The sequence below is a fragment of the Physella acuta genome, unplaced genomic scaffold (genome assembly GCF_028476545.2).
Source record: "Physella acuta isolate Inbredline_101_S28 unplaced genomic scaffold, ASM2847654v3 ptg000738l, whole genome shotgun sequence".
NCBI classification, from domain to species: Eukaryota; Metazoa; Mollusca; class Gastropoda; family Physidae; genus Physella; species Physella acuta.
In genome coordinates this window covers 951384-978466 of record NW_026732256.1, presented here as the reverse complement: position 1 = coordinate 978466, position 27083 = coordinate 951384, and the positions used below count along the sequence as shown (strand labels likewise).

Below are 27083 nucleotides of genomic sequence, written 5' to 3'. Positions count from 1 at the left end.
CTTTGACAGTTAGGGGAAAAAAATTTCTCATTGGCACATTAATTATTCTGTAATTTTTTTTTTAAATCATAGTAATTATAAAGCGTATTTCTAAAATCTGAAAGAATAGAGTTTTTTAAATATTTAAAAATAATATATTGAAGAGGCCTATAAAATAGATACAATATATATATATTAAATTATTAGGACTAAAATAACTAAAGTTGTGATATTTTAAATATTTTAATATAGGCCTTTTCAGTGAGGCTTTTCAGTGATATTCCCAGCTGTAGACAGCATGCTGTGCTCCTTTGACCATATATTGAAACAAAAAACAATAGTAAACTTACTAGAAATCTATAAAAAACTATATAATACATAATGTTGTGTAGTCTGGTTGTATTAACCCAACGTGGTCACAACAATTTAAAATTAATTAATATTAATGAAACCACAATTTAACGTTCTTAAAATAGTTATGGATACTTCGTGGGCCTTTCCTACGGTGTATTAGACGACTCCCAGCATTTTCAGTCATATAAAGTCTTGGATATACTTGCAAAATGTCGATCTGTCTATTTTCTTTCAAACTCAGGTGCCCATCACTTATAACATTCTCAACCTTTTTTGTATCCCCCCCCCCCCCCCCAAATTCCTATCAGAATAAACAAAGATGACCTTCCACTTTGAAACATATATAGTTTGTTTTCTTTTATGCCGCCAACTCACAACACTGTTGAAAGAAAAAAAGTTGTAGTATTTTAAAAGAAAAATTTCTCTACATCAACACGACGACAACTCTATGCACTATTGCTGAGAGATGCTTTCTTCGTTTGCACTAAAAAAAAAACTCGATATTTGGGGGCCCCGTTTGATATTTCAATTACAAAATATTGTAAACTCTTGTTACAATGCGTTAGAAACGTTTTTGTTGTAATCTTCTTATGTGTGCTTGATGTTTTCATTTAAATATATTCTTTAAATAAATGTGTAATGTTAGTTGAAAAACTTAAATAATACTTTTTTATGTATGATAATGATATTTTTTTATAATATTCGGGGCCCCTAACTAAATCGTCAATGGGGTGGAGTAGCTGCGGGGCCGCTAACCACCCTTAAAGAAAATGAGCAGATACTTTTCTTCTAAACCGTATCTGCGTTGTCAAGTTGAGTAAAAATCTAATTTTAGAAATGGGATTCCCAAAAATCGGTATTTCCATAACTAAATAAAATTGGGAATCACCTATTTTTTTCTGAGACTACACAATTAGTGCAGGCCTACTTTTACTGCGGCATTACTTGCTTCACTGTGCTTAGAACCACACGTTAGCAGTGATCTTAACTTCTAAGGAACAATTTCATCTAGATCTAGGTTAAAGAATAAATAAAGGAAAATTTTTATTCATTCAGTTTGAAATTAATGTTAATTTGGTTGTTCAATTAATACAATACGATATAGCTGTCTCATTTAGACATTTAAAGAACATGGTCAGAGCGTAACCAATATCTTACTAATACTATACTACTATTTAGATCTAATCTCTAGTAAACCCGTTTTTCTAAAGATAAACTCCAGGTAAGTTAAAAAAGTATACAATAAAAAAGAGTTAGTTTAATTTCTTTGCGATAGCATATGAATTAAAAATATTTTCTGGTCAAGGATGCGACGTCTTGTCCCATGCTTGGGCAATTGACAGAAAGCATGAGGCAAAAATTCTTAAAAATACTTCAGTGAAATCAAGTGATTAACGTACTTAACCCTATCCCTACAAGGCGGGTCAAATTGACCCGACAGTGCTACATTTTAGTTAATTACTGGTCAACCACTGGACCAATTGTTTTGAGCTTCTAGATATGCTACCTACACATACAATGCTTGATTTCAACATAAAAATGAATGTTTAATTTTGCACGTGTGCATGAGGGTGAGCAGGTTTAGGTTCACTATTCCTCTCCCTACAAACATGGGTCAAATTGACCCATACACATTTATATAGAGAAAAATTCTACTAGTGTTGGGGAAAGTGGTATAAATCTATAGAACTTTCAAACAACTTCCCTTGGGGCTAGACCTTTTGGGCTCCTAAGTTAGTATCCCTTCCTTGCTTACTGAAGACACCAATTAGAAACATTTTTTTCAGCGTCGAAGCACAACAATCGCACAATCCTTTGTTCAACAATGTTGATAGCATGTTTTTAGACTCAACCTTCTTGTTACAAATAAAACTGGAGTGCATTGCTAGGTTTGGACCTACACATTGAGAAGTTGTAAGTAGATACAAAGACGTACCAACTGATGACTGCATGGGTTCATTGGCTACTGTATCAATTTGAAAGCGATGAATCAGACCTGAACTTATTTTTGCTGCAGAATTTGGAAATTAGGGCCATACTGTCAATTAGTATTTAGGAAGTTGTGCAATAGGCTTTGATATAATAAAGATACAGCAGGAAGTCAATATTGATGTGTATCTATGCAGTATTTTGCGATAAAAGCCATCTGATGAGGTCAGTTTTATGGCCCGTGGGTGTTAGACCATGTCACCTCAGACAGTCCAACCATAGTTGGGTAAAATAGGACCAACTCCTTGACTACAGCTTTGAAGTACATGGAATCATATTTTGATAAATCAATGGATATTGAAATAGCCAAGAGAATAACTAATGTATCAATCTCTGATAACTTTGTACGTTACATTGAACTAAGTTTTTGGCTACTAATCTGTGTCAAGCATGCATATTGATGCCAAAATGATGACCTTGCTCTAGCAATATGCCCCAATGGGTAAACTAAGTGGTAGCTAATGACCATATTTTTCAATTTGCAACTAATGTCCCCAATAAGTTGAAATATAAAGCGACAGCTATTACAAATAGACAGCAGCAGATTTACAAAAGAGTTGGTTCTGCCCCAAGTTGAGCATTGAGCACAGAGAACTATGTCCAAGCTACTGCAATTCACATTAGATCAAATAGTAGACAAAATGAAGCCTTCTGAAACCACCCACTGAGTGTTGGGCCCAATAGCGTCATCCAAACAAGTTATTTTTTTCGAGATACGATAACAAGTTAGATGGTAAAATAACTATTTGTCAAATATATAAATTCTATCTCTAGTCTATATAGCTTTACTGTGCAAACTGATACTAATTGTGATTAAGTTTTCTTGCATATGAAAAATAAATTTATAGTAAAGGTATAAGTCTTTATAATTTTGTAACGTCTAGTTTTATTTATGCCTAAAAAGTATAATAATAAATTTCCTAAAACTAAAATTTAGTGTAGAAATGTATATACTATAATTTTAGTGTCCATTTATAATTAAAATAATAGTTATACCATAAAAAATATACATATGCAATAATATATTCTTATATAAAAAGTTTACGGGTCAAAATGACCCGCCTTGTAGTCGAATACAGTGAAATAGGGTTGTAGGGATAGGGTTAATATTCTTAAACTCTCTCGAATATTCTTATATAACACTACGGATGATAGCACCTCGGGATATAGACAATATTTTAAATCCGTTTTTAATTACGTAATAATTTAAAAAATAGAATCTCGTACAAAAAAAATTGTGCACCAAGTGAACACCAAAAAATCTGTGTATAATAGTGCGGAATATTATTAGTACTTTATAAATTCACATGCGTTTTTGAGAAATCGGAAATAGCGTAAAATACTACTTCCGGTCAACGGAAATTACTAAAATTTTACAGAAGTTAGAGAATTAAATCTTTAACTTGCATGTGAAAGTTCCACTTCAGGTTAACGGAAATCGCTGAAAAGTTTATGAAGAACTACGAATTTGATAATTATAATACTTATATATAAAATTTCATCAATCTCTCTGTAACGATACTCGTTTTCGTGTTTACAGACACACACATACACATACGGACAAGATTGCAAAATTATGTTTTCCGACTCAGGGAGGTGTGAAACGTCGAGATTTGCAAAAATCTCGATTTTTTTGTTTGTTTGCACGATTACAATACTTTCTCTATACTTCGTATAAGAGAAGAAAAATGTTCATACTTCACACTATTTAACGTTTGGGGGTTAATGCGACCAAACTCGCTTCATTAAAATAACTCAATTATCAATATATTATCTTTGACTAGATTATGACCCAAACTTATATCTTTCGATGTTATTTTAACATTTTATATAGAAATTATGTTTGATACTGGTCTTATTACGTTACTAAACTTGACGTTTGGCGGATGCTTTATTTTCGTAGTTGCATAGGCCTACGTATATTTAATCTTAATAATTTCTTCTCCAACCTTAGAACGCAACAAAAAAAGCGCTGTGTCAGCTTGTTAGTTTCAAAATGCACTACCATACTGGATAAATATAGACCTAATTTTTTTCCCCATGCTACACAATTATTTCGGGAAATTCCGAACTTTTCGGGCAATCCCTTTCACTCTGGCCTTAATCAATTTCAGGTTTGACTGATATTTATTCACTAGATTTATACCCTGCCGACTGGATATAGACACTTCCTTAATGTTTTTTTTTTCTTAAAAAATAAATATTATTATACATCATATGTCATAGTAAATCCACAGTTTGCTGTTAATTTGTGCCTGAAACCTCTATAATTCTATATTTTAAGGTAACATTTTTTTTTTCTATTTACGAAAAATATAAGTAGGCCTATTTTAAAATTGATAAAAAACACGTCAATATCCAGATTACACTGGTGATACCATTCCCGTTATTGTGTTATATACAGTGGCGTAGCCAGGATCGTCTCAAGGGGGGGGGGAGGGGTTCCAATTTTTACCCGGGGACAAACTTTCGATTTGCCACCCCCCCCCCCCCTCTAACTTTTGATTTGCGCCCCCCCCCCTCTCAATCTTTCGATTTGCACCCCCCTCATACTTTTTATATATACCGAGGGGTCTATGGGGGGGGGTTATGAACTGTTGTGTAATAATATGGGGTAAATGGTATGTTTTTAATTTGTTAACATAACGTGATTTCAACTCGGATTGCACAGCTTTAAGTTTTATTGTGGTATATACAGTTAGTATGGCCGGTATCTATAATTTACCCTTAATAGGTACCTTATACTTACATAATTAATTTTGAGATCAGTTGGAATTTAAAACAAAATATAATTCACAAAACACATCTACAAAGTTAGCAGCAGATTCAATGTATATGTCAGAATTGTGAAGTTTCTGATTATTTTATTTTGAGGGCAGGGGTTAAGGTAAAATAAAATTATTATGGCTATGGCTTAGTTTTGGTTTATTTTGGCCTACTTATGTATGTGGCAGTCACAAATAATCTTATTTCATTCTTACAGATTTTGTAAAAAAATTCCTCAAACGATATCATGAGTACAAACAGTAACTTACCATGTGAAGGTAAGTAGATTTTGAAAAATGTTAACATATTCCTGTTTAAATTTACACTATTTAGTTGTTTTCTGCAAGCGTAAATAAAATGTGACCACTGCAATAGTGTCTAAATTAACTTTCACAACTAATTTACCAGAAGATTTTCTTTGATGTATATACCATTTTAAATAAGGGATCCGTTGACACATTTTTCTTTAAGTATAATGCCTACACAAAAGTTGAATATCACACATACACACGCAACTTTACTACAATAATGTGAGTTAATTTTGGAAAGACAGTTTGGTGTTGACATCCACAAAATATATTAAGATACAGTTTCCACAAAACTTTCTGCCAATAAAAGTTTTTTTCAATATTTTTACGGCATATAGTAACTGTATTTGTTAAAGTTTAAAGCAAATACAAGTATAGAGAAGTTAAATGTAATATTTAGGCAGCCATCCATAGTAATATGTTAAGGGGTCGGGAGGGGTAAAAATAGGCCAAAAAGGGTGACGTCATTTATGGATTACTCCTAATGCATATAATTATGTTAACTCATCAAGTAGATTGATGAAATTAAAGTTCTTTGCAAAGAGATGTACTTGTTGTTTTCTTTTACGCTGATCAAAAGTTTTCTTTCTATTTGAGATCTTATTTACTTTTCGTGAAATGCTCAAATAAGCAATTCAAATAATTGTTACCACCTCTTTTAATTTCCTGATATTTCGCATTCAAATGCATTCTAGAGGCTTTAATACCTTGACCTGTTCAAGGATTTATCAAATGCATTTACATAAACACTGATTACGTTTTTACGGTACCAAACATTTACATTAAATGTAAGTTTAGAGATTCGGTAAAAGTTGAGAGTTTAAATATGTTATTTGGTATCGGACATTCTTGCTGTTGATTCTTATAAAATTTGTATTTTAATATTTTCCCTCGCTTTATTTTTAGTTGACCCAGAAATTCAAGAACTAACTGAGGATGACGAAGTCAGTATTGAAGAGCAATGGGATCAGTGCAATAAAAAACTTCGGCATAAAGATTTTGTCCAATGCAAAGATTTCATCACTAACCCGGCAAGGTTTTTAAATGATGCAAACATTATTTACGATGCCAACCTAGAAAAGTACATTTTGACCTGTATAGCGTTAACTGTGAGGCTTGTGGTAAATTTTGTCAGCCAGGACCGACCAGATTTCTATACAAAGTTGGCTGATAAACGTGGCGAAAATCATACGTTTACAGGCAGTGGTATCGTTGTGGGCACAGAGCCATCAAATAACAAGTGTAACTGTCTGAGACATAAAAGAATGTCTGAAAAAAACTATGAGACATGGAGTGTTTACATAGCCTCAGCCACGCATGTGGTGTTTGATCATGCAGAGGCTAAGTGTACAACAGCTGAGCTGTTTTATCATGACAAAAGTGAGAGAAAGGATATTAAAAAAATCAGTGGAGTTCGACTGTATGAACGTAGAATTGAAGGGGATTCGTGTATCCTTGAGTGTGTCACATGCAACCAGAGCTTGTTTACTCAGCTAGATCAGGAAGTCAATACACTAGAACAGCTGTATAAGAGTTTACCCGGTGATAATGATGCAATAATTATCATTTCACATCCACATGGAATGCCAAAGCACATCAGTTTTGGTAAACCTACCCATCAACACACAAAAGATGAATCTATGTTTACATTAAGTGAACTGAAATACAACACAGCTACGTGTCCCGGAAGTAGTGGAGCTCCAGTTCTAAAGTTAAATGACACATTTAGAGGAAGGCACTCAAACCTGATAATAACAAGTTTTCATATTCACTCAGGGGCAAATTCAGGAGGACTTAATTTCAGTGGAGTCGCTGCAACACCGACATTGTATGATAAAAACATACCGGTGGTAAGATTATAAAATTAGAGTCTTGATGTTAACTATCAAAAATCTTTACATCGATATGTAGGTCGATATACTACCGACAAAATTTAAAACCCAATATAATTCTATAAGATTTTCGTTACGCGCTGGCAAAGCACTTAATTAATAGTATTTATATCATAGTATTGGTAGAATGTTTTTGCATCGTAACCGCAAAAGTGTTTGTCAATTTTGCTATTGGGGAAATCATACGAACTAAAAAGAATAACAGACGTAATAGCGACTTCTAAGACGTCTGTTTTTCTTTTAATGTAGGTCTCATTGTGCTTATATTGTTATATGGGAACACCGGGCGTTTACATTCTATGACACTTACATTAGTTTTCAAAAACTTCCCACACTGTGAATATGATGGGCAACTATATTCGATGATTAGACCGAACCAATGCTAGCGCATGGCTCCTCTGCGGTAGTGTTACTGGTAGCTTCAAGAGCGCACGCGAATCCCATGACTCTTAGAGTTCTCTGAGATGTGTTCTTTCTCAACAATACGGATATTGGCTGACCTAAACTCGAGGCTTTTATACAGCACGCCCTGTGACGTCTGGGCAGTAGAGTAGACAAACCAGCGCCCCCACAACTAACATACAAGAAATATACTGCCGACAATGTTTACAATTTAATAAATCAATTCTAGAAAACATGCCGCATACTTGAAAGTACACGATTGGTATCAAGTTCATGAAATCCTCATAAAATGAATTGGGAGTTGGGTGTGTAGGACATTTGGAGAGTCCGTGTTACTTACGTGGTATGGTATAGTTTTTTTTTGTCTTCTTAGCCAATCACAGTAAAATATTCAAACTTAAAGCGTCATCAATAATTGAGTTACATAAACATTTCATTGACAAAATTCCACAAGTAGTTAAATGGGGTGGGCTGTGTGAATGTCTTGAGTGTACCTTGATCACTCACCGTCTAAGTTTCGGGTACGTAAAGGGATGCTCCCGGGAGCCCAAAAATTACACTAACACTTGAGCGCTGGGTACGGTCCATAGCTCAGTTTAATCTACGGATTTCGTGTGCCGCTTTGTCAATATTGTTGGGTGTTCCTTAAAACTAGAGTAGGCGCGTAGTGCTCACGGGATAACGAAAGGTGTGCCGACAGACGCGCCTGATTATGTTTAGTTAACGACAGTAATTTGTATCCATAGTATTCGCACTGTTTGAAACTAACGTAGGCGCTATAGCGCTCACGGGATAACAAGGGGCTTACCCTTCAGACACGCCGGATGATACTGTTGATTCGATTTAGTGAGCGAATATAGCAACCCATTATATCTACAGCTTATTGCGCTGTTTAAAATGAAAGTAGGTGTTTCGGTTCTCACGTTTGAGCCCTGGGCGTAGTAATGCATATATATATATATATATATATATATATATATATATATATATATATATATATATATATATATATATATATATATATATATATGTGTGTGTGTGTGTGTGTGTTATAGATATAGATAGATTGATCGCCAAAATAAGTAAGAGATTTCACAAGCTACCTGTGTGTTTAAAAGCCTATAAGCTTTTTATGTTTTACTTTCGCCGTTTTAGTACATTTTTTTTTCTACTCGACACAATATGCGACTAAAATAATTACGTTAAAACCAGAGAAGTAGCTCGCGATATATGGTTTTCTATCCTTTCTAAACGTCCAGTGAAACTAGCCGTATGTGACCTACAACTTATTGTTATAAACAATCTGATCAAGCAATTCCTTGAAACTCATTATTTTGTGCTCTCCCCTTTCATTATTAAGTAATGTAATCTGTATTTAATTTTTAACTACAAAATATTATCTTGTTAAATCAAAAGTAGATTTCTGACATTGCTGCATTAGAAGTAAAATTGAGGTAGAATATTTACCACGAAGCTTAAAATTAAAACAAGAAAACCGACATTGTGAAAAAAAACAATAAAGGTTATAAAAATAAAGGTCTATTTCAGCCCAAAAGTGTGTAGTTTAAAACGTTCTAAAAACATCTGCAAATAAAAGATATAATAAAGCACATATTTTTAAAACCGTTAAAATATTGAGCTTTTAAAGGTCCTGAAGACAAGTAAATAAATCAACCTTGGTTTATTTCATTTTCTGCATTTTGTCATTTAGTATTCAATTTATTTTCAGTTACTGTTTGATGTTGTATCTTTAACGAAGCATTAAGCGATCTACATTTAAAGATATCGCCGCTAGATAATTATGTTGCTGCTTAGAGTTACTTACTACCACTTTCACATAAAAAAATGCAGTTTAAGGCGTGCGTGTATATATATATATATATATATATATATATATATATATATATATATATATATATATATATATATATATATATATATATATATATATATATACATATATATATATGTATATATATATATATATATATATATATATATACATATAAACATATAAATAAAGCAATGTATGTGTGTCTGTCTGCCTGTGTGTCTTTTATTCATTACCACACCTCTTATCACATCGCCGTGAAACTTTGAGAAGTAGTTGAGAATATTCCTGGGGGGGGTTTCTGCGAAAAAAAAAATTCAAATTCGCAGGTGTGGCGCCCTGGCAGGGCGCGATTTGTTTTTTTTTTCTCTATATACGGTATATAAAAATGAAAGTCGATTTTTGTTTGACACCGTTCATCCAATAGGCATGAAACTTTGAGGAGTTCATTATAACACTCTAAGGAATGGTTCTGTAAAAAAATAATTTTTGATTTCGCAAATGCTAATTTTTTGCATGTCCCTTTATAGATGACTAGGCCGTATGGAATAGCTGTCGGTTTGACGAAAAACCCTCGACGAGGGCTAAAAAATGACCGCGAGTAAAATTGTCATTATATGAGATATATATAATAAATTGACGAACGATTAGCTAGGCCAATGCCGCTGCCGAGAAAATCGGACAAATCGGCTTTTCCCTACCCCTTGCATATTCAACTCTGTTTTTTGCATGCTTTTATTGCGTTTATATTAACATGTTATACATCATTCTGTTCGTAATTGAATAACCTTTTTAACTGTATTAGTTTGATTTCTCTATTATTTCAGACGTTGAAGAAATCGCCGATTAAATCGCATTTTTTACCCTCCGCGGCGACGTGCCGATTAGGGGGGAGGCTTTTTCACCTTTTTAAAAGGGGGGTGTTACTTGGAGTCTATAGACTCTGTGAGTTTTCGTACTACAACTGTGAAACTTGGTAGAAGAATAGATTAATTGTACACGTATAACGCTCAGGGTTCTTGGTTAAAATATGTTAAATACTTTCGGAGATATCAGACCGCAAAGTTAAACTAAGTTATTTGAGCTATTTATGGATCGATTTTTTATTTGAACCCTGAGCTGTATTCCTGAAATCTCGACGTTTATTAATATGTATGATATGTCCTATAAGGCCCTATAATAAGGACGTCTATAGACTTTGAAGTGGACCGAAAATATAAACACGACGCGCCGACCGCTGTCTGACTGAACCGCCCTGCTGTGCTTCGAATCGCCGTCTTTAACCTGATGACGCGTTACAAAATTTGTATACACGTATCGAGTTTACGTACTACAACAGTTAAATTTGGCAGACGAATACATATGTAGACGTATAACGCTCAGGGTTCGTGGTCAAAATAAGTTAAATACTTGTGGAGATAACGGACCGCAAAGTTGAACTAAGTTTCCCGGTCTATTATTGGAATATTTTACATTTGAACCCTGAGCTGTATTCCCGAAATCCCGCCGTTTATTTTAATGTATGACATGTATTATAGCACCTCGTAATAAAGCCGTCCATACATTTTAAAACCGAACGAAAATAAAAATTAACGCGTCGGCCGCCGTCCGACTGAATCGCTCTGCTGTAGTGATCTACACATCGTGTGGCACAGCCGAGTGTGTGGTCACGTGACGCTAGGCGCTTGATCCGATTGGATGATACTATAAACAATGTCTAAAGATAGATACATGTGTTCCCGTGTTTGACTCGACGACTATTGCTACTTTATATTTATAAGCACACAGACATGTTGCATAACTTTGTCTTAACCCATTGAAACGTCAAACAAAAGTTTTGTTAGTATTTACGGCTGAGGACCAATCGTAAAAACTAATCTTCTTTAGAAATTAATCCGAATAGCTTCGGCCCGATCAAACAATGCTGTGATGTGATTCGTGTAACGTTTCATTATTGTGTACATTACTTTTTCGTAAAAATGGCTTTAAAAATAAATTAAATTATATCCGGGGCTCTTTTCTACAAATTTTAATATCACTAACAACGTGGGGGATACTAGCTTGTCAAATCGACCAAAATGGGGTGGGGTGGAGATTGTAGGAAAAAAAGTCACAGGAAAAAAAAAACACAGGAAAAAAAAACACAGAAAAAAAGTCACAGGAAAAAAAGTCACAGGAAAAAAAGTCACAGGAAAAAAAGTCACAAATATATATTTGCATGATATTTGTTAATACTTTTATGTATTAAATATTTAGAGAGTGCAAATTAACTTAGGATTAATTAAATGTAATGTAATGTGTGTAGGCTGTATACGCATAGGAATTTTTATATTTCATCTAAAAATATTTATTATGAAGTATGTAGATTGTAATTATTTTAAACTTAAGATTAGTAGCATTTAATAGAAGGCTCCAAAGTCCACGTTTTTCATCGTGTTTTTTTTAATTACCAATATAAAATTACCGTGAAATGGTAAGTTCATCTGACTTGCTGTCCTCAACTCATGGCAACAATAGTTATGTTTAGTTCAACCACCTTTACTGCCCACATTTATCACGCTCATTACATAACAAAACTTAGGATCAAAACAGAAAGCCGACAAGGTTCAGAGGCTGTCATTGACGCATAACGTCAACAACACAAAATATGTTCGGACAATGCCTACTGCGGAGAGGCCGACCAGAGAATAGCCTACGGCAAAATGTGCCTAAATTTCTTTTATAATTAACTTTTCTACCGCGTATTTAACTAAATACGTAACAAAAGTTGAGATTGTTGTGTTAATTATCTTAGAGTATTTTTACTTACAATTGTTATGAATCATAATGCTTTTAACGTCTATAAATAATTTATGCTATCAAAAAATACAACCCTCAACAATAAATATACAAAATTTAACAATTCTTAGCAAATTAATAAAAATATTTCTAAAAAGATTTTTGTGACTTTTTTTCTGTGACTTTATTTCTGTGACTTTTTTTCCGATAAAATTTTTCCACTGTGACTTTTTTTTCTGTGACTTTTTTTCCTAGCAAAAACTGTGACTTTTTTTCTGTGTTTTTTCTTCCTGTGACTTTTTTTCCGTTTACCGGGGTGGATGGGGGTAGCCACTGACCATCCTACACCGTATGTAACACCCATAGTCTCACCCCGCCCCCACTAGTCCGTGACGCGACAAGCCGACGAGCATCGCTTTTGATGTTGTATAACACCCGTACGGTACACGGTGGTTTCATACCCCACCTCCCTCCCCCTTCACTTTGTGGAGTTGATGTTACTAACCCTCGGGCATAGATCAGGAAATCTTGCCAGACTTTTGTCTCTGTGATTACATAATATTCATCTGACACGTTCATTGGGTTGGCCGACTAGCCTATCCAGCGGTCGTGTTTACGTAATAGGGCAATAAAATTCGTTGGTCAGAAGACCTGGTTACCCACATGTCTGAACTAAGTCTAGGCAAAAGCTGGTGGTGGTACACGTGTCTGTGTATAGCCAAACACGGTAATCTTACACAATTTCTAGAATCTACTAGATCTACACAGTCAAGCACTCAAACACGTGCTTTTTTCTTAAGAAAGTTGTTAATTGTAAAAGGCCTACTGGTAGGCTTACAAAATACATAAACCTACTTACTACTAGCATAAACATTGGGCATAAATATAAATTTATGTTATATATCTATAACTTAACTATACCTTGTGCAAGTTTTTAAAAAAAAAATATTTTCCTCCAAAGTTTATGTTTATTTTATTGACATTGTAAAAATGATTAACTTTAATATGGGTAATAATATTACATAATTATCATAAAGCACACTCTGATTCTGATCAGACACATTTGTAACTAGACTCATTCTATAGCAAAAAGTTGTATGATATTTAAAATAACAAGAAATATAATTATAATGAAATAGGCCTACATTTTGGAATAGAGTAGACCTATAGTATTGGACATAGATTACATAACATCTTTTAAGAAGTTACATAATCACAAATGTACTATAGCATTCTTCTCTTTGTATTGAAAAACTTGATTAGTTATATTTTCTTCTAGTAGGCTATTAACTTGAAGTTAACTGACAATGAGCAAAAGTGATTTTAAAACAAATTCATGGTATATTTTGAGCAAAGGGTGGGATTACATAACCTTAACATTTGATAGTTATGTAACAATGTTGGACCATTTTAAATCTACTATTAGCTTAAGCATATACAAATGTCATATTTTAGATTAAAACAGCGTTACATTTAAAGAATGACTTCTTATCACATTGATTATTTGATGTTTAAAAAAAATTGAAAGGGGGGTATTACATAATCTATGAGATTAGTAGGTTGAGTAATCGAAGGACACTTTTTAAAATAGCATCATTGGATTCAGCATACAAAAATCTATAAAATGTCTTAAAATTACATCTATTGATAAAGTATTCTGGCTTTTATACCACTTTTAGTGAAAAACGCTTAAAAATTTGGTCCATACCCTCCCAGTATTTTTCCTCTTTCAGGGTCTACCCCGGTTGTCTGAAAAAACTGCTGTTTTTTAATGACTAAAAAATTCATAACTTTTTTGTTTATGGTCAGATTTTTCAAACTGATCTGTAATCAGATTGACAGCCCCTATCCAAATATGTAACTATTATATTGTTTTACTGAAATTAAATTTTTGCATTGGCCTAGCTAGAACGATCCCCCTATTTTGTGAGGTCGTAGACCGATCCTGAAGGGAACAAAAACACTTTATTTGCGTCGGAAAAAAACCCTTCGGGACGTTAGATTTGTCCAGATTCGATATTTTCTCATATAAAACATTGTTTGGGAAAATGTAAACAAAGAGTACGTCATTCGATCCATGTACAGGGGAGGTAACTTATTAAAGTAGTAATTTTTAAATAATTTGTATTCTTTCTATATATATAATTATTTTCTGGGAGACGTTAGAAAACAAGCTGCAAGCGCGCCTTGCAGTGCCCTCTCTTTCTCTCTATCGCTACCCACCCCCCACCCCCACATGGTCTGGTGAGCTGTGGTTCACTCTAAATGTTTACATTTTACAATCGTAGAGCCGGGTTTGGTGACTGCTATTAGGGGCAGATAATTTAGTTTGAAACGATTTTAAACTTAGAGGAGGTAACTAAGAGGAGGCTGCTTTCGGTGGGGTGGGGGGAGGGAAGGGGGGTTTAGTGTTTTAAAGCAAATATTTTCAGTGGCAGCATTGGTACTGTCGAATTCACAAATTATGAATTACCGAAAAGTAGAAAAACAACAACTAAATAGCAGCGTATGATACAACGCGGGTCGGCTCGTTTCATATATAAAAAAAAAACACAGTGTATAGCATTCGTTTAAATAAATATTTCGTTATACATTTAGTTATTTATTTTACTGAAATTGTAAAAATTAATTGTAAAAGTAAGTTTAATATAATATATGACTTTCACTATTAATGAAGCCTTTGCAGTTCTAATTACCTTGCGAGTTATAAGTTTACGAATACAAAAACGCTTTCATGACATGAAAATACTCAGACTATTTAAACTTAAGCCCTAAGCACTCCATATAACAGCCAGATACCAATTAATTAATCATTAAAACTCTCATAAGTTTTTTGTAAACCTAAAGGAAGCTAGGCAGAATGCCTAGTATATATATATATATATATATATATATATATATATATATATATATATATATATATATATATATATATATATATATATATATATATATATATATATATATATATATATATATATATATATATATATATATATATATATATATATATATATATGTATATATATATATATATGTATATGTATATATTTTTATAAAGCAATGTATTAGTGCGTGTGTGTCTGTTTGTTTGTTTGTCCGCCTGTCTGTCTTTTGTGCATTACTACACCTCTCACCACATCGCCGTGAAACTTTGGGAATGAGAACTTTTCTGGGAAGGTTTCTGCGAAAAAAAATTCAAATTCACAGGGGTTGCGCGCCGGTGGGGCGCGATTTGTTTTTTCTCTATATACGGTATATAAAAATAAAGGTCGATTGCGATTTCACACCGTTTATCCGATCGCCATCAAACTTTGGTGAGTTCATTAAAACACTAGAGGTGAGGTGTCTGCACACATAAAAAATTAATTTCGCAAGGGCGGCGCCACGGGAGGAAGCGGTTGGGGGAGTTAATTAGAACATTGCAGGGAAGGATTCTGCACAAAAAATAATAATTTCGCACGGGCGGCCCCCGGCAGGATGCGATTTGGCGCTCTGGTCTTTCCCATTAGCTCTATGGCGACCACGTTCGTTCTAAACAGTGTGATAGATAATGGATAAGATGGGGCGCTACAGTTGCTCACTTAATTGGATCAGGCATGTCCGCCTGGCCTGGTAGGGTGCGATTAGGCTGCAAAAAAAAAATTCAGTTTCGGCCCCAAATGCTCATGCCGTTGAGGGGCCTGTAATAAATTTTTTTGTAATAATAAAAAAATCTAACCAAGGTTAGATTATGAACTGGGTTGTTTTCTTTTATCCGTAAAAAAATCCAAACAGCTTCGTCACTTTGCGAATGATGCAATTAGCATCTATTTTTAGAAGATCCAATCAGAAATTGAGATCGAACTTCTAATAATACCACATTAGTAATGCTACCAAATCACACAGATGTTTATAACACGTGAAATATTATTTTTTTCAGCGTGTTAAAGAAAATATCCTGTTGATTTGTTTCACTTTAGCGATTGACGCAATCTGCATCATTGTTTCAGGATGCTATTTGGCGCTCTGGGTTATCCGATGAGCACAATTGAGCCTTTGTTAGTTTTGAGTAGCCAGTGGCCGTACGCGGCACCTCTGCGGTAGTGTAACTGGGGGCCCCCGAGAGCGCCCCTCTACTTCTTTGTTACATGGGTGGTAACCGAAGTGTGTTCCTTATATATCTCCTTATTTCGGTGAGTGATTAATGTACACTCAAGGTTTTCATGCGGTAGTGTTGGTAAACCCGTGTCCAGATAATTATGATCCAAGCGCTGGCATTGTTTACATTTAAATAACTCAGTTTTAGAAAACAAAGTCACGCGTCTAAGAACATAGGATTGGTATTGATTGGGATTGATGAAACCTGTCTTATATATTACGGCAGACTAACTTCTACCCCCGCGGAAACGCGCGGGGACGGTTAGGCTATATAGGGCCTAACTCTGTTTATACGTCTGTATTTATATGGAGAATGGATATAAATTTTAAGTTGTCCCTAAATATCTTACTTTGTTTTTTGTTTTTTTTTTCTTACAGGATTTTCTAGATCTAAAAGAATTGAACCCTACAGTAACCGATGAGAATAACGGTAATGTTTTTTTTTTTAATTTAAAATAAGTGGTAAAAGACTGGAATGGGCTCCTCTAAACTTTCTCGTTTATACGTAAATTCATATAACGGTTTGGATGGCACTTTTAGTGGAATTGAGCTCTTGACATGGTAGATAACTTCGTAACATATCCTTGTTGATTATTTGTTTTTAGTTGTTGTTTTTTTTCTTTTTGAGAATACACGTTGTGGCTAAAACTTCTTATAATATTCTGTCCGACAAAATATTGTACAAAATGTTCAAATGATGAAGGTAAAGTACTATTTACGGTGACCGCAAATGGCTCGAAAATGTATAAAACGCTACATATTATTTTAGTATTTCATACATACACGTGAGATTTCGTCCACTTAACTGAAACGGTACTTCGTTATCGCAAATACGCGAAAATGCAATAAAGTCTCGTTATTCATTCTAGGACTTATATTTGAAGCTATGTCCCTCTAATTAAAAGACTACTCAAGTTTTAGTAAATTGCTCATAAGTCGATAGTAAAATACATGATCAAATGCTTTATACAAAATTCATTCCACCTAACTTAAACAGCACTCAAGTTATTGTGTTTACAAACATTCACATACAGAAAAACCTACAACCAACTTTTAATAACTATGATTTTCCTACTAAGAAACTTGTAAAACTTCGAGCGTTTGTCTTAATCTTGATTTTTATTTTGTGCCCGATTACACTACTTCCTATATTCTCAGTAAACGAGAAAGTAAAAATGTTTTGCACTTTAAATAAAATAAAACAAAATAAATTGACATTCTTTAAATATACAAAACGCACCAGTATTAAAGTAACTATAAGAAAAGCGTAGTTAATATTTCATGTATTTAATACAATTATTAAAACCATTAGCGCGACCCAAGCTTTTTATTATAGCAGCTTAAATAGTGGCGCGACAAATGGATAGATACTTTTGAGAACCTGCTTGGTATCATCAAAGCTGAGAAACTAACATTGTAAGAATAAATGACACTATACTACGTCCTATCGAAAATAGTCACACAAGGCAGGGAAGGTAAAGATGCGATAGGAGGTAATTTAAAACAAGGTAATTAAAAAGTCTAGTGAAATTTTAGCGCAATTTCCTTATGTTATCTAAAAATAGCTCTGTCGTAGCGTAAATCAAGAGCAGGGTTAGTAAAACCATTGGTTAAAATACATGTTTTAGTTACAATAGAGTTACATGTCTAAAAACCATTGCGCGCGTAGCTACCGAACGTGATGTCGCAGCCATTGAACGTGATGGCGCAGCTATTGAACGTGATGACGCGTGTGGTGTGGTTGGATAAAAATGCCTACTAACTCGGTCCAAATTTTAATTAATTCAAAAAAAAATTTGTGACTGAACGAAAGGATATTTTTGAAACCTTTCTTCGGCAATATTGTTCTAAATTATGGCAGGAGTCGATTGGTACATGTTTCAAGTCGCTAAGTGGTCTGGTTGCCGAGATATGGGCCAAAAACTGCATTTTTTCGAGTTTTTTTTTGGCTTTTCCGGGAAATCCATGAAAGAAACCCGGAGTTTTTATGGCCTATGTTCATCCTCGTAACTTGCTTAACATAATTGCTTTTGGAACTAGTCCTTGATATTGCTTCGTTGAGGAGGAGATACGACTTAAAGCTGCGGACACACATCCATCCATCCATTCATTCATACATCCAGAAATGACGAGTTAATAAAAAGAATGGAAATTGCGCTAAAAAAATTAAACTCACGCTAAAAAATGTGAATGCAAAATCTCCAAGACGGAATAATTGTTGGATAATAATAACAATAATAATTTAAATAATAATATAATTAGCAAAATGTGAATGCAAATTATGCAGACTTGTAAGAGTACATTATTGTTGGAATATTATAATTAGCATTGATTGATAAAAGGCTATATTTTATTTATTTTATTCACTGAATGTACTGTTTACTAATTATAATTTTTAATCAACTATTCTCCATTATTATATTAAGTCATCACGTTCATTAGGTGCGCAATGGTTTTAGTCATGGAACTTTGTTGTAAATTTTAAAAAGTACTGAAAAAATGCATAAATTTATAAAGTGCAATATGGTCGGTAAAACACGGATATTCTAAATACTGCCTTTAATTTATCGAAAGTCTGAGGGGAGGTACAAATCGAAAGTTTAAGGGGGTAGGGTGGAAATTGAAATTTTGAGGGGAAGGGGTGCAAATCGTAAGTTTGAGGGGGGGGGGTCAAATCTAAAGTTTGTCCCCGATCGCTGGAAAGGGTCGCTACGCCTCTGGTTTATAGTCATTCCCTGTGTCAGACGCGTCCGCCGGCGCTCGGAAAGGGCGCGATTTTGGCGCTACGGGATAGACTGTGAGCAATATGCCTTTATGATTGCATTTAAATTGAGTTTATGTTATGAGTGTTGTGTTTGTTTTTTCGTTTGTGTTTTTTTTTGCGTTCGTTTGTGTTGTGTTTAGTTTTGTTCTGTTCCCAACTTGGTACATTTAAAAAAAGATTTACCGTGGTGGAGCACGGGATGCAGCTAGTATAATATAAGCCGGCTGTTAGTGTGTCAGTCCGTAATCGCTATAGATTTTGGAACCATAAAAGTAAACATCGCACCATGCAGTGCTTTTCAGGGCCTCGCAGTATCTTATTATAAGTAATAGAGTAGGGTTTGTTTATATAACGACTTTAATTTATTTTATAGTTGCCACTCTTTTTTTACTCTTTCGAATAACGTAAAGAAAATATTAAATACACGCACATTGCAAAAAACATATATGCGGATGAATGTCAAATATCATTTTCGTTTAGATTCTTAGAAAAAGTAGATATATTTTAATAATAATAGGGTCGAAAAAACAAATTAATAAACTGTTTTGTCATTTTCCAATGGAGGTAATATAAAAATAAATTCAACTCACGCTAAATAATTAAATTATTATAATCTACGGAATGGCTAAAGTTAAATTAAATGTACGTGGTTTAATACATGTTGTACGTCGGCGGTTTACATTATACCACGGGGAAGGGGAGAAGAGAAATCTCAGCAGATATCAGTTAGAGCGTTGCGCCAGTTTTCTAAAATGCTAATTTGTTTAATATGTAAAATTAAATTTTAGAGAGGTTTATGAGTTACGGTTTTGGTTGCTATATCAGCATAAAAAACATCACAGATGCAGCAGTTTGGATAATACAGTGATGTACGAGTGGTGCTTGCGGGTTGATGTGGCTAGGACAGGGGTCAGCAACCTGCGGCTCGCGAGCCGCATGCGGTTCTTTTGACGTCCAGATGCGGCTCTCTAGCTCCTTGCACAAATATTAATAGTTATATAATTTCATTTTTACTGGACGGTGGTGTACGACTTTACCCTGCGTTCAGTGGGATAGAAGATAAGCCTGGTGAGAACCAAAGGATAGAAGCGAACGATGCAAGTTATTCAAACCGATATCCAAGCCAGTTAGTCGGCGTTTGTCGTGTTGAGGCCTTAATGGGAGAAACCCCATGAGTCGGTGATATCCGTAAAGAAAAAATAAAATAAAAATTAACAGCTTCTAAAGTGGATTGAGATAGTCATAGAATAATATTATTTGATTACTAATTTTACTATTCTGGCGAAACATGTCTATGTTTTTATATGAATAAATATTATTTCATATTTAAAGCTATTTATTTTAAATAACAAATCAACTTTATTTACCTAATCCTAATCAAATACCGAATATTGAACTAAAAATGTTATGGCTCTTTAAAATATGGGAAAGTTTGTAAATTGTAACTTTTGGCTCTTGCGTTTCAAAAGGTTGCCGACCCCTGGGCTAGGAGAATGACGGTGAGTTAGGTGTGGGTCGGTACAGTGTTGGATTTTTTTCAGATTGCTGTTCATGTCTCGTAAGGTCTATTTTATGGAGGTCGGCTCTGTTATTTTAATGTATTTAATTCTCACTAAACTATTGCTCTCTTAGAACCCTTCCAAAAAAGCATAAAGATTACAATTGCGCCATTTTTTTTACACACTCCTTATACACACCTTATAGAAAGATAATGATGCAGTCAGCTGCGTATTCATTTTGCTTTATTTGCTTTAAGGGGATATACAAGTGTAGCACTATAGTATAACAAATCATTAAATCTCTGTACCCAAGTTGATACATTTAAAGATTTACCGTGGCAAAGCACGGGTATGCAGCTAGTATATATATATATATATATATATATATATATATATATATATATATATATATATATATATATATATATATATATATATATATATATATATATATATAAATATATATATATATATATAAATATATATATATATATATATATATATATATATATATATATATATATATATATATATATATATATATATATATATATATATATATATATATATATATATATATATATATATATATATATATATATGTGTGTAAATTGTGGTGCTCAAACGACTCACCTCGCCCATCCCTTCCTTTTCTTTGTCATGCGATGATGAATTGATTGATTGAAATAGTGGCATTTTTTATGTATTTAAAAAAATTTTGAAGTTGGGGTTGTGATTTCGGTTTTGGTTTCGGTTTAGAGAAAAAGACAACACTATCAACCTAGCGCCCGTTGTACCTCTCCCTCAACGGGCCATATATCTCGTATAAGAATATTCAACAAAGTTGTTTTTTTGTTGAGGGGGGGGGTCATTCTCGCTTTATTTCTCAGTACTTTTAAATACAATAGAGTTTCATGACTAATAGCTATTGCACACCAAATGAACATGATAATGCGCAAGTAATAGTGTGTTAAATCAGAGGCGTAGTGACCCTTCCCGGCGCCCGGTGACGAACTTTCGATTTGCACCCCCCCCCCCTCTAACTTTTCATTTGCACCCCCCCCCCCCCCTCAAACTTTTGATTTGCACCCTCCCCTAGAACTTTTCATTTACACCCCCCCCTCAAACTTTAAATTTGGCGCCCCCCCCCCTAAGGTCGGCGCCCGGGGACATATGTCCCCCCCCGCCCCCCCCCCATCGCTACGCCTCTGTGTTAACTAGTAGTAGAAGACACCCTATTACTACTAATCCTAATATGTAAAAGCCCATATGCTTTTATCTATCTCTCTCTCTCTCTCTGTCCACAAAATATTTTCGCAGGATATCACATCAGAATCTTCAGCGTTATATTGAGAACTTGATACGGACTTTTGTTGAAAATAATATAATAGATGTTTTTAATGTATTTTTTTATTTAAAGAAGAAACAAAAAATAATGGGGTATTCGAATGTAGAAAAACAGTTTTAATTATGCAATCGGAAAAGTATTTATAGTTGTGAAAAAGAACGCATAAAACTATCAGTATTTCTTCCAGACTTTATTCTGCATGGGGGGGGGGGGGGGGGGGGCACTTGAAATTTTCGAGGGGGGCGGTAGACTTTTTTCGGGGGGGGGGGGGGAGACACTGTTAAATGTATATATTTTCTATATAAATTACATTTCGTTCGGTGGGCAGTAGACTGGTAGGCTCTGCCCCCACTGGAAGAGATGCCTGGAAGAAACTCTGAATACAATGATGTCACATGCCAATTGTTAACAGAAACTCATGGCGTCATATTCCGATTTTAGAATAAAAAGAAAAGAAATATTTCATTCAAATTTGATTTAGATCTACGTACTCTATGAAATGTATACAATACAATTTTCTCGGATAAAATTTACTTTGAAAGAATAAGGCTATTCGCGTAAGTTAAATTTTTAAAGTAAGCCTTTTATTCTTTATAATTCGTAAGGTGCCTAAATAGTTGTTGAGATGAGAGTGTAATTGATACCATGTGGGTGGTACGGGTTCGAGACACACCCAGTCAATCTTAATTTTTTTTCAATTTTTTTTGTTATATGTTGATAATAAAATCGCCTATTGGGACTTGGCGGGACAAGGGCAGGTGAAGTAGAGTTCACCTCTTTCTGTCTTTTTAGCATATGAAGGAAGGGCGTGGTCAGACCCATGCTCAGCCGAAATAGGTGTTTTCTAAAAGACAAAAACAACATAACTACCATTGAACAACTAATGCTAATACACAGATTTTGCATGACATGAAATTACTCAGCAACAAGCAGTGAAACCAAATACAAAACATGGCTTTCGCATTTCGAAAAGCTACAAGTTATTTAATTAAAATATTACATTTGCGTCCTGTTAAGAAAATTAAATTTACTTTTGATCCATATATGAATAATGTAACATCTATCAGGGATGTGGCATCAACCCTTCACTTGCCTAACGTATTAGAAACCAATGTTGGAACCGGCATCAGATTTGATATCAGATCAGACAGGATAGAACCTCAGATTGATGTAGAATTCAATGATGGCAAAAAACTGATATTCAAGACAGGAAACCTCTCCTATTTAGAAATATTAGACTATCTTTAAGAGTATGTTGATGAAAAAAATCCCAAAAAGCATAAAGGACCTGAATTGGTTACTTCTTCTTCTTCTTCGTTCTTAATTATTAGTGTTGAAGGGGATCGAGATTTATCTGCCAGTGGGTTTGAACTCTAGACTTTGTTCGAATTCATTAACCATGAGCTTTTTGCCGACTCGACCACGAAGAAGAAGAAGAAGAAGAAGAAGGTTACAAAAAGTTCAAAGGTTGCAAGCAAAATGAAAGGAAAGAGAAAATGAAAATATTATATTTTTATTGTGTACAATTGACTTTCAGTTGTTTGTTTTGTAACACATATGGTTACCAGCCAAAGGGGGATAAAACTATGAAGTTTTTATTCATTGGGTTGCGGCCCCTGTGGGACTGCAACTGAACTGTTGACGTTTTTTTATGCTTTTGTGAGCGAAATTACCTGTGTTCCATGTCATGTGACATGTGCCTAGTCGTGTCGCACACGCAAGGCTGCTGTCTGTGGACCAAGATGTAGACCTAATGAAGGTAGTGTAGATATTTAAATTATGTTTGTTAAAATACTTACTTATGTATTCCTGCTAGTGCTGCATGTGCACACTAGTTAGGGTGATGTATTAAATTAAGTATTTATTTTGTAGTACTACTTATTGGTACTTGTTGGCAGTACTGTGTACTGGCCGAAAACATAATTTATTGTACCCGTGTATATTGTAGCTTACACGTGGTGTTGTCCTGAATGTAACTTTTTTATTTTACATTTGTTTTAGGGCTACAGTTTCTGTTTCTATTTTGATCTTTTGATCTACATCTTGGTCCACAGACAGCAGCCTTGCGTGTGCGACACGACTAGGCACATGTCACATGACATGGAACACAGGTAATTTCGCTCACAAAAGCATAAAAAAACGTCAACAGTTCAGTTGCAGTCCCACAGGGGCCGCAACCCAATGAATAAAAACTTCATAGTTTTATCCCCCTTTGGCTGGTAACCATATGTGTTACAGTTTTTTTGTGTATATATAGTTAATATAGTGTAGAGAAAAAATGCATGCTCTGATGTGTATTGAATCAGGAAAAGGGTGAAGTTGATGAATTAGTGTGTTCAAATGGATGTGTGGTAAAAAAAGATTTTATAATACATAGTTGTGATACATAGCACATGTCAGAATAAATTTGGAACAACTAAAAAAAAAAAAAAAAAAAAAAAAAACTACACATAACAGCTAATGACCAATTAATTAATTATTCAAATTCTCTTTTTGACTTTGTTAAGTCCCTTCCTCTCCTTTGGTACTTATCATAACCAATTAATGTAACGTCATGTTTGGACAAAAAATAGGTTTTATAGGGAGGAAGTCGCGGGTGTAATTTCGAATTGCACTTCTTTTAAAGCACTGTGTTTAATATCTTTTGACTTTTAAATTCAGAGTAATTACCTCTTTTTACATTATCTTTGATTTTAATATTTGTTCTCCTGTTTCATCTATACATAATATTTAGTATGTATGACTATACATAGCATTGTTTTATATGCTATTTATTTTAAAATTGTTTTACAGGTGATCAACAAGATGTTGACTTTGATGAAAATAAACATGAAAATGATCTTCATACAACTACGGTTGATTGTAGGAAAAACCCAGGACATCCCGAATTCATTCCTGTATATAACTTTACAATAGAACATTTGCCTCCAGGATATCAAAATGATGATATTTTTTCTTATATTAAAACCTTATCAGACTTAACTGGGAGAGTAACAGCAAAATTTTCTAGTTTAAATAGACCAAGGTATGTGGAGGGTTCTAGAGATCCTTACCCATGTTACAATGTACGTGGGCAGCATCGTCTGAGAACGGGGTCTGGATTTATTGTGTCAGTCAGCAGACAAGATTGTAACCATGACCCCAACAGCAGAACGTGTCCATGTCACGAATGTGAAAATTCAGATACACCAGCTAAAGTTTATTATTTAATAAATGTGCAGACAGCGGCCCATGTTGTATTTGATACATCAGAAGCTCGCCAGTCTGTTGTGAGACTTAGGTATGATGATGAGTATTCGCCAGTTGTTAAAGTGTGTGGGGTTAGAGTGACTGATAAAAATGTTGCAAAGGATACATCTTTAGTTCAGTTTGTAACACATGATTTAGATCTTGGTTTAGAATTATCTCAGTTACTTACACGTCTACATGAAAGAGAACAACACATAAAGGAATTATTTACAATGTCAGAAATAGATAAACTAACAATAATAGTTTCCCATCCACATGGAGGCTTTAAACAAATATCTGTTGGACAATGGGTTCATAAAGAATCGATCACCTCAACTTTAGATCATGAGCATACACGGTACACTTATACAACGTGTACCTGCCCAGGTTCAAGTGGTGCTGCTGTGTTTATTTTAGGTGATGCGATGCCGCGTGTACAAAAACGTTACCTAACAACTCATGTGCATAGAGGAGCTCAGAGTGATGGAAACAATATCAGCGCTTTTGGAGTTGAAAGCTACAGAAAACCAAACAGTATGCCTAGTAGCCCTGAGGTAATATTAGCCAGCAACGATCAAGATACAGTGTATAATAAAAGTGATAGCTTTGCTTATGTCGCACAAGACTAATGACGTCCTCCCCCTGTGTGCTCTAGCAATCTATCGATTCAAAAGTCAAGTACGGACAACTAGTCTGAAACAGTAACTATGCAGGCTTCACGAAACTCACAGTTGCTTTCAAAACAAGAACTGTTTGGTCCATGCAAACCGCTGCTCTACCAGTGTGGATTAATTGACATTTACTGAAGTGTGGATTAATTAACCTTTACTGACTGATATATGTGTTGTTAGTGAAACTGTCTTCTGAGTTATTTTATACCTATAACTAGATCTGTATATAAACGTGTTGGTACTCTGGTAACAGGAAGTAACAATCTGTGTTCTTGGTGCGACTCGGTTCTATAAACTTACAAGTACGGTTTTTAGTTGTAGACGTAGTAGTTTATCACATCAGCTCTTTGTAGAACTTAAAATGTGAACATTCCTTAATAATGTATGTATTTATTATTATGTGTATAAATTTCATTCTCTCTTTAAAATCGTTTTTACTTATCTTTTTTTTCCTTTTAGTGTCAGGTTACGTTTTTAACTTTAGTTTTATAAATATTTTTTGTTAAAAGTTGACTCCACTATTTATTTAATAAAGTTATGATTAGATAATAAATGCTTAGATAATAAATGCTTGTTTTGTGTTTTAATTAAGTTAAGACTAGAAGTCAACCACTCTGGGTTAAACCAGAAATAGCACTAATACCCGATAGATTATAGCCCGTGCAGTAGATTTATTGGTTTTTGAGAAGGGAATAAAGGGTTTAGTTATATGTTACAATTATAGGAAAAATCATGGAAATTAAGTCATCGTTAGAAAAAGAAGTAGACAATGCGTTATCACACAGCAAAATCAACATGATGGGAAAAAAAAGAATAGGGAATAAAAATAGAGAGGAAAAGAGAAGCCTAATTACAGGTACAAACCCATCAGGTAACGACGTAAACAGTTCTAGCAACTAAACCAACCTAGAGTCCGATTATACCAGCGATAGGTAGGCCCCTCATTAAAACACGATGGTTGACACAAGATGGCATAACACCAGAAATATTCCCCGACAGTAAACTTTCTGAGGAAAAAAATAAGTCTGAGTATTGGAACGCGTTTAATATATGCACACACTTGAAGGCCTTTTAGTACTATAATGTAAGCAGTACATTGCTCCGAGCAGAAAGAAATAAGGCGACAATCGAAAT

The 27083-nt window shown here is 34.3% G+C and overlaps 1 protein-coding gene across 3 annotated transcripts; it reads left to right on the top strand.

The window, feature by feature from the left end:
* Positions 1–1505: 1505 nt before the first annotated feature.
* LOC131950136 (uncharacterized) lies at positions 1506–26457 on the top strand. 3 transcript variants are annotated; one of them, XM_059312185.1, is made up of 6 exons: positions 4438–4606; positions 5306–5366; positions 6303–6776; positions 7173–7246; positions 16818–16869; positions 24844–26457. In XM_059312185.1, exons 2-6 carry the CDS (start codon positions 5336–5338, stop codon positions 25905–25907), a joined length of 1695 nt encoding a protein of 564 aa, XP_059168168.1. In that variant the 5' UTR covers positions 4438–4606; positions 5306–5335; the 3' UTR covers positions 25908–26457. The 3 variants fall into 3 exon arrangements, with proteins under 3 accessions (XP_059168167.1, XP_059168168.1, XP_059168166.1); XM_059312184.1 differs by lacking the exon at positions 4438–4606 and adding an exon at positions 1506–1555 and having other exon boundaries at positions 6303–7246; XM_059312183.1 differs by having other exon boundaries at positions 6303–7246.
* The last annotated feature ends 626 nt before the right edge of the window (positions 26458–27083 follow it).

Bases quoted from the DNA above. Each gene is read 5' to 3' on its own strand.
- LOC131950136 (XM_059312184.1), top strand. From the start codon at position 5,336: ATGAGTACAAACAGTAACTTACCATGTGAAG. The intron at 5,367-6,302 runs GTAAGTAGATTT...CTTTATTTTTAG, and splicing joins CAGTAACTTACCATGTGAAG to TTGACCCAGAAATTCAAGAA. The intron at 16,870-24,843 runs GTAATGTTTTTT...ATTGTTTTACAG, and splicing joins AGTAACCGATGAGAATAACG to GTGATCAACAAGATGTTGAC.